At 37.8% G+C, this 9,510-nt stretch overlaps 2 protein-coding genes across 2 annotated transcripts; one reads left to right on the forward strand and one right to left on the reverse strand.

The window, feature by feature from the left end:
• Positions 1–2,093: 2,093 nt before the first annotated feature.
• Positions 2,094–2,855, reverse strand: SS1G_07927 (hypothetical protein; the record flags this gene model as incomplete). The annotated part of the gene is made up of 1 exon (XM_001591251.1): positions 2,094–2,855. The coding sequence occupies one exon, from the start codon at positions 2,853–2,855 to the stop codon at positions 2,094–2,096; it is 762 nt and encodes a 253-aa protein (XP_001591301.1).
• A 3,796-nt stretch (positions 2,856–6,651) lies between these two features.
• On the forward strand, positions 6,652–7,641 carry SS1G_07928 (hypothetical protein; the record flags this gene model as incomplete). Its single annotated transcript, XM_001591252.1, has 3 exons — positions 6,652–7,138; positions 7,381–7,574; positions 7,627–7,641. The coding sequence occupies 3 exons, from the start codon at positions 6,652–6,654 to the stop codon at positions 7,639–7,641; spliced, it is 696 nt and encodes a 231-aa protein (XP_001591302.1).
• Between the last annotated feature and the right edge of the window lie 1,869 nt (positions 7,642–9,510).

Consider the following 9,510-nt stretch of genomic DNA (forward strand, 5'->3'; position numbering starts at 1 on the left):
GTTTGTTTGGGTCTATCGCATTGTTTTGGAAAACAGACGTTGGAATGCACCCATCGAGATCCATAATTCCTTTTTGAAGTGGGGTTGGAACGTCCCACTATTTCCCCTGTGTAAGATCATTCCTTTTAACATAAATAAATAAATAAATAAATTTATTGAAATACTTTGAATATTGATATATTAAAAAAGGTTTATTGTATTTAGTAGTTATTTATATTTAGATCACCAATATATATCTGTTTATTCGTTTGTTTAAGTCTAGTACTTTACTTTTGGACCACCCCTCTTTTGGACCACCTTTTTACACCAAAAATCATGATTTTCACCTATTAATAACTTTACAGCTAATTGATAGAATTCAATAGAATTTGGATTAGAGATTTATTATACAATTACAACTCAACTCTGAAAATTTCAGATTTTTAATAATAGGTGAATAGATACTTGATGTATTTTATATATTCTATAGAGTATTATATAGAGTATAGTATAGTATAGATCTTATAAATAGAGATTTTCAATCTTGATATGAAGTAAAGCAAAGTAAAGTGGAGAGAAGAGTGAGATTAGAATGGATTGTAATGTTACGAGGTTTGCCGTCTAGATCACGTGGAAGTGCTCTAGGCTCTCGAGGTGGTTTATAACTAGGCGTCAAGCAGGGACTTAAAGTAATGACAATAATGCAATTCGTAACTAATAGTAGAGTATACTAAATGATTGATCTTGAGCACGAAGCTCTATACAAAGGAAATCCATCTTGGTTATATAGACCTTCATGCTAATCGTCCCCTTGGTCCCCTCGATCCCTTCGATCAAGAGACCGAGGGGATCTAAGGGACCATGTGATTACATAATTGGTCACATGATACGAGATCCGAAGCCGTCGTAACATGTAACCGACATCTATGGTAAAAAGTTGATGATAATAAAAAGAGATGAATGAATATACAGATTTGGTACGAACGAGTACCTATACTGAATCGATATGTAGATATATCTTGTGATTTATTATTATATACAGAGCTAATAAGCATAGGTGCACTAGTAGTAACTCTAACTTGTATTTTCCCCATTTTCCTCATTGCATTGCTGATAACGTGGTTTATCAGCATGTGCACCATATCAGCATGTGCACCACTTTTACCTCAATTATTATCTTTCAATTAAAATAAAATTACAACAACATTATAAAATAGAATTAAATTATATACAATCTAAGGATCAATTAATGCTGGATCTAATTGACAAGTTCGTGCATTATGTGAAGTACTACCGCATTTGCTACATCGTTGTATAGTAGCTTGCCTTCTTGTTGAAGAATCATCATTTGTATATTCGTCGCGTCGTATCTGATCATCTATATTCTCTTGCTCTAATATATCATGCCTATTCCCTACTGAAAGTGCTCCTCCTTTTCGTATTAAAGCTTTTTTAACTCTTTGATGTTTACTAAGTGCTTCATTTGCTTTACGGAGATTATGAATCTCAGCAGTTAAAAGCGTATTTGTATAAGCTAGGAGCTCTGTACCCTTAACTAAAGCTGCAACTGTTTCAAATATTGGAGTAGGTGAGCTCCCTTGATGCCGAGCAATACGACTTTTCACTAAAGTAGATTGAGAGAGAGCTTCAGTTGGATTATGAGGTGTTTGAGATTGCCATATATCAGGATCGGCTGATATTGATCTATTTGATGGAGTTCTTATTCGAATATCTAGCTTTGAAAGTACAATTTCCGGATTAAATGGGATTAGCCTAGCTCCGCGGAACCCAGCTTTACCATTTGATATAGATATTGCTTCGATATATGTAGCTTTAAAGGCTTGAAAGAACTCGGTTTTGGTAATATGAGTGATATGCGCCTTGATAAAGTTCTCGATTTGTCAACTATATGAACGCTTTAAAGGACCAAAACAACCGATATCAAGTGGTTGAGTTAAATACGAAGAGTGAGATGGTAAACTAAGTAATATAATATTGTGTTCCTTGCAGTATTCCTGAAATGCTGGTGATTTATGACTTTCATGCCCATCAAGCATTAGCATTCGATATCTACCCACTTTCCTATTTTCAGTATGTTTGTTGAAGTGCTTAATCTATTCAAGACCTGTCTCATTATCTATCCATCCATTGGTAGTAGGTTTAATAAGCCAATCGTATGGTAAATCGCCTTCGGTATACCAATTTGAGAGGTGGTATTCGCCTTTTACTATCAAAAACGGAGGTATATTATGACCTTCTCCATCAACACAAATAATCGCTGTAGCCCATTCCCGATTGCCTAATTGTATAGCTTTGCTTCTTCCACATCGATCAGCTTTAGTAACTACTATATGTAATGATATTTGTCCCATCATAAAACCTGTCTCATTGAAATTGTAGAAATCGCAATCCAGAATACCATATTTGGCTTGCATATTCGATACCAATCGAAACCATCTTTCAATAAGCTCTGAATCTTCGCAGAGAGCTCTTTGAAAATCATAAACGCGATTAAAACGTGTTTTTAATTCTGTATATCGTTTCACAAAGCGATAAGCCCAGAGCTTTCCAACCTTCTTCACACCCCGCGTTTCGAGTATATAATTCGCTATATCTTCCACATCACTTATTCGAGGACTAAATCCTCTCTCGTCCATATCGAGTATATATTGAATAAGTACTTCCTCTTCCAAATCAGTCAAATTATGGCTTTTTGGTCGAAATTCCGTACGAGGGGTTAAACCATTCATTCTGCGGATAAGTGTTGTATGCGATATATTATATAGCTTTGCAGCCTTCCGAATGCTTAATTTTTTATCTTTTCGAATAGCTTCGATAGCTAAGAGTATTTGAGCTTCTTTATTATTCGATTGCATTATAGATTGTTGATAAATCGCGTATTGAAGTGGAAAGATAATAATTAAGGTAAAAGTGGTGCACATGCTGATATGGTGCACATACTGATAAACCACGTTATATTTATCATATTATATAATATTATGTATTTGTAACTTATGGGTGGGTACTCCATACCTAGATATCTACGGAGTATTATCAATCATCCCCGGCTTTTCCTTCACACATGTATTCCGCATTCCATATACCGTATCCCCGTATTTCCAAAGCCGAACTCCTTACAAAATTACAACATTGGAAGAATGCTAAGCTTATGGTATGGTATGGTATATCCGATCTTGATAACTCCCTCCTATGTACACTACCTAGGTACCTATCGAGAATCAAGCTATCAAATAAATAAGTTACTTGATAGGAAAGAAAGCATCAAATCGTCTGACATAAATCTTTAGTCTCTAGTTCCTAGTGCCCGTCTATCTTGTCTTAGTAGGTATTGATTGAAAATATACTTTTCGTATCAATCAGCATGGCATCGTCAGCTTGTGAGTTGTTGGGCTTGGAAAGTGGTAAATAGGGTAATGACGATGGGTGATCATGTGTAGGACATGGTTATGGACGGTATGGAAATTCCATGGCGTCTTTGGGCTTGATGGGATGGGATGGGAAAGAAAACTTCTGCTCCGTGGTTTGGAGGAAAATGTCTAAAAGTTAAAAATTCTAGGGAGTATTGTATTATTGTGAGTTTTGACTGTTCTTTTCTTCTTCTATTTTCTCCGGATTATCCGGTGTTGACACCGCGTTGTTGATGGGTATTATTTCTTGGGTAATGTGCCATGTGACTTGAGGGTCATTGTTGATGGTTGTGGTGTTGAATGCTACCTCCTGTCGGATAAATGTTTTTGTATATCGCCGACTTGCTTCTCATTTCGAAGAAAACAATGTACATAAACTTCCTTATTGTTCTCCCCATAAGTACCTACATAGTAGGTACTTATAGAATAGAGAGATTTGAATGATCCGGATTTCGTACCGATAATACCGAGAAAAGGAACGGTGTAAAGCGTAAAGTGTAAAGTGCAGAATGGAAGAAAGTGTAAGCTCAATTTAATGATTTTGCTTTGGCCAGAAGTCCTGATAAATATGCAAGACACAAAGTAAGTTACATGAGTGATAATCATGGAATGGAGTAAGAGAAAAGGTCAAGGGCTTTTCCCAAGTTTCCGTACAATCGGAAAACTTACTGTCCACTTTCGGTCATGGCGAATTCGACATCTCCTTACCGATGCGGTCCTTGAGTGTCTAGAACTTTTCAAGGGCTTTTCTTGGAATTTCTTGATGGGTTGGGGGAATTGGGTTGGGAAGGGGGTGGAGGAATGAATGAATGAATGAATGACTACCTACCTAGTAATACTAGTAGGCTAGTACGGAGTATGTATGACTGACTGACATTATTGTATGTAGTAGCTGGGCGGGCGAGATGACCTTTTGGCTAGATTGATTTTGGATGGGATGGATGGGATTGGGAATCTTATTTTAAAAACAGATTTCGTATTTTCCATGTGGTTCACGAATCACGACTTGTTATTATTGTCAGGTTATTATTATTACCACACAGGGTTGCAGCGATCATTTCTAAAGATAATTTAGGTGGTCATAGGGAGTCTATGGTGGGTGACCCTTTTGGTGGAAATGGTTTCAAAATGATAATTGAGGTGATATGAACGATGTGAAGGATGTGAATATTTATGAATATTATGCACATCTATGAAACTCGTCGACCCAATAATAAGAAATATTCAATACGGAGAATCCTAGTTGGTCTAATTTCCCACATGCAAACTAAGCCACCATTTCTCTTGAACCCGGTGTCCACATCACGCCTTAATGACCTTCACTCCACTCAAACAACCTTGATCATCTTGATGACTTTGGAAATGACCCATGGAGATTCTTCTTTTTCATATTTAACTTTGGATGAGTTATGCCAAATGGAAGTAATTAGAGTCTAGGTTTCTTCTTTAGTAAAGAAATGAATTATGCAGAATGATCAATTGAAGTGAATCAATCAACTGAATCGCAAAGTCATTCACAAAAATTAATCTTCATCGTGATGTGAAGCTATTCATACAATTCAATTCGTCATTCCATTTATATATACAAAGTCATTCATCTGAACCAATCGAACATTGACAACAAAGCTAACATCGTTCTTCAGCCAAAAAAGTAAACAAAATACGCTTCAAAACGCGCCTACTCCCGCCAATGTCATGTCAACAAGCTGAAAGTGGAAAAGATTGGATGGGAATCTTGGGATCTAAGGGGAATAAGCGTAACTTTAAGTTGAATGTAAAAGGTAGATCAGGTTCAGATTTTGCAGTACGGAGTGCAGATGATTGACGTTGATTGTGCGTGTTGCATAAAAAGAAGCCAATCATTTGAGGATATCTAACTGACTAATCAAACCCTCAAAGCAAGACCCTCTTTAATACTGCCACGTCCATCCATTATGTTCCCTGGCCTATTTGTACCTGCGTAGCCTTTCATGTACCTTTTTTTAAACGCAAGTTATAACCAATCAGAGAGGAGCAAAGTAAAAAATAATGCACAAATTCACCAACCATAAATCATATCTGAGCACAACCCTTAAGGATCTTAAATACCCTAAATACCCTAAAAATTAACCTCCACTAATGTTCATCCACTTTGAACCACTCATCAATCATTTTCATACGCTACACACTACGAAAAGTAGAAACTACCTAGCAGGCTAGTATCTAGTACTCAGGTACCATCTCTTCCCATCTTTTTTCCCCCCAATGATTCCCACTTTTTTTACATATCCCATCCGCATACCCAACTCCTTCCTCGCGCACAATTTCATCTAACCAAACTATCAAAGGAATCTGAGTAAACCTAAACCCTTTCATCAATCAAATCAAAATCAATCAGTCAATCAGTCAATCAGTCAATCAATCAATCAATCAATCAATCAATCATTCATTCATTCATTCAATCAATCAACCATCCATCCATCCATCAACTCCTCTTTCTAAATTCATTCATCAAACAACCTAAACAAATCTTCCTCTCTCGGACTCACACTTAACTCTCCCTCTTACTACTACTCACTACTCACATCTTCATCCCCCTTAAACAACAAATCCCTTTTCGAAAAAAAGAAAAAAAGAAGAGTTTGGAAATCTTTCTCTCATCGTGAAAGGCATAAGAATAATTTAATTCAAACTGTCGTTTTCGATGATTTACATTCTCTTGTGTTGATTTCCTATTCTTCTCTTTTTTTTTTCATTCCTTCTCGTTTCTAAAATACCGCCAAACATTCGTTTACTTTATTGCTTGCGGTCGAATTTTTCCCCCAACCTTCATTCCAGCATCACCCGATCTTCTTCCCTCTGCCTTATCCAACACCGGACGACCAGGAGATTATTGACCTGACCTTTTCCCTCCTTTCGAAACATCAACAGGAAAGTCACCTTCCATCATCAACTAGTATTCCAACTTCTTAATTATCGATACATCAAATCAAATCACGATACATCCCGCAGATTAGCACACATCGATTCACTCGCTATTTCGACAATACGTTTCTGTTGTGATTGTCATCTCCCTCTCGCTGGTCATCTTACCAAGATCCAACTGACTTTCCAACATCAAACCGAAGATTGATCTTAAATAAACTAACCTACGATCATCATACAAATAACATCTCACGGCAAACTTCATCGCCATCGCGATCGATCGATCAATTTAATCAACATATAACGAAAGAAAGGCCACGGCCAAATCAAATCATTCATCATGAAGTCGATGTATACTCTCGCTATCGTCGCTGCTACGGCATTGATTAGCAATTCAATCGCTGCACCATCTCCAGAATTATACACACGACAATATAAGACGTTAACGTATATGGGATGTTTTTCCTCGGGTCTGGGATTGACCAAGAATTCAACATACATATTCAACAGTAAAGGATGGTGTCAACATCAATGTGTGCCTGCTGGCGAGTATGCAGTTCAGGCAACATACAACAGCGATGAATGTTGGTGTGGTGACGATCTTCCTCCAGCAGCTGATTTAGTCGACGATTCAAAGTGTAATAGTCCTTGTGCTGGTACTAGTTTAGAGATGTGTGGTGGTACCAAACTTTATTGGTCGGTTTATCTCACTGGTACAGAAAGTTCAGCACCAAATTATGATCCTGCTGCGGCAGCTTCATCATCTTCATCATCCGTCGCTGCTACACATACCACATCTATTGCACCATCAGTTGTCACCGTAGGAGGTATGATTTTCTTCATGTCCCGAATGTGATATCTCATCTAACAATAATTTTAGGTCAAACAGTGACAGTTCAAGCATCCAGCGCAGCGCGCAGCATCGAGCTCGGTAGCTGCATTTGTCTGAAAAAGTTTCATCAGGTCCAAATTAAGCTGGCATCTGCGCAGGCCGTCGGTTGTCGGTGTCCTAGTTTGCTGGCGGCGGATCGCTGGGAGGAATTCTTCATTGGTATGCGGGAATAAAAAGAGGAGCCGGAGTCGAGGAAGGAATACCCGAAAGAATTGCAGCCGTCCAATAAACTTTTGGTCACTGGTGGTAAAGTACCTGTTAGCAGTGGTGGTTCTTTTACCGACACTCGACTTGATCCTACTCTCGCAAATAGAAGAATGAGTGATGGTAGTATCGCTGATAATCAAGATTACTCAAGGAGAATCCTCAAGGTATGTGAATGTAAAAGCTAACAATTTGATCATATACTAACCTTCTCTCAAGGTCACCAACGCATGATATAGCTACATACACACACACACATTTAATCAATGTGACGAACGACGAGTTTTCAATGTCATTTAGCTCAATTTCAATCCCTTTCGGCGTTTTAGGTCCTTATCTTCTTTTAGTTGTGACTACAAACACATGGTCGTTCTGCTTTGGGTATCAGTCCCTGTTTTATAAGGGTTCATGGTGTTATGTGTATAGGCGTGGCGTAGAATGAGCATATGAAGAACATACTCTTTCGCCGTTAGGAGGATTGATTTTTCCAAAATAGGCATCAATTCTACGATACACTCAAACATTTAATCGATGTTTGAAATCACACCGTCCTCTCTTTTTTAGCACTTTGCTCTTCGAAAAAAACTTTTACCTTTCTTTCGATATTTTATCTCCTTTTCAATGTTTTATTTCCTTGAACCAAGCAATCCTCTTATACCCGCCCTTCACGTACCAGAAACAATAAATACACAAACACAATACAAAATCCTTTATATGGGATCTTGTGAAGATGAACAAAATTTGGGAGGATGGGATGGGAAAGGGAGAGATTTAAGAGGGTAGAAGGGATTGGTGTTGGTTGGAGAGGGATATACAACGGATGGGAGGCGGAATATTTGGGAGATAGATCGAGGGATCGGAAAGTATAGTAGAAGATATAGGGAAATGGAAGGTTTTAAAGGGTTTTACTGCGAAGTAGTGGTTGGTTGGTTGGTGGTTAATGGTTATTAGATCCAAAGAATGGGATCGGGAATTGTACTGAAAGTGGGACTGGGACTGCTTTGGTGAAATAGTCTTAATGATGAGTACCTGACAAGACCTCGAGTAGAGAGGTTAACAGGATGAGGGGAGGAGGTGATGTTATAGAGATAGGGGAGAAAAGATCGATAGGAGAAAAGGGAAGTAGAATTAGTGGAGTGGAGTAAGTTGGAGTAAAGTAAAGTTAAAGTCAATTGATATATCCCTTTTGTTATTGAATTTCGGGGTTTTGTATATGAGTGATGTGAGTGATGTGAATAATGTAAGTGATAAATGATATATGTTAAAAGGAATGACCTTACACAGGGAATAGTGGGAAGCTGATAGGGCAGATCTGAGGCTATATTGGCTTTTATGAGAATCACCCATTATCTTAGTTCTACGGAAGTGCGAAGCTCTCCTACAGAGAGCTTCTCAATCTAGTCCTAATAGGACTAGTGCCCTGTGCACGTGCTACGCGAGAACCATTCACTTTAACAATATAGATAATGTAAGTGATATTATAAAAGAGTAGGTTAAAATATATTTATTTCAATATATTATAAAGAGTGAGCTGAGGATAAAAACAAATTAAATTTAATAATCAAATTGTTACGAGGTTGGCCGTCTAGATCATGTGGAAGTGCTCTAGGCTCTCGAGGTGGTTTATAACTAGGCGTCAAGCAGGGACTTAAGTAATGACAATGATGCAATTCGTAACTAATAGTAGAGTATACTAAATGATTGATCTTGAGCACGAAGCTTTATACAAAGGGAATCCATCTTGATTATATAGACCTTCGTGGCATGCGTCCCAGTGCTCCTAGTTGTCCCAGTGCTACTGGGACTACTGAGCCCACTGGGATCCTCATATCACATGATGTTGAGCACGTGATGTTCGGTATGTGAAGTCCGACGTAACACAAATGTTATTTATAAAAATAATGAATTTTACAAAAGTTTAAGAGTTAAAGTTATATTAATATTAATATAAATACTTGTATATATATATTTAAAATAAATTAATACAATCTTAATGTTACGTTGTAACATCATAAACTAATATCACGTGTTATAGGATCACGTGGATAGTCATGAGAGGGAGCGAGGGAGCGATGGAGCGAAGGAGCGAGATTCGAATCTCGC

Source organism: Sclerotinia sclerotiorum, genomic scaffold, assembly GCF_000146945.2.
Source record: "Sclerotinia sclerotiorum 1980 UF-70 scaffold_10 genomic scaffold, whole genome shotgun sequence".
NCBI lineage: Eukaryota > Fungi > Ascomycota > Leotiomycetes > Helotiales > Sclerotiniaceae > Sclerotinia > Sclerotinia sclerotiorum.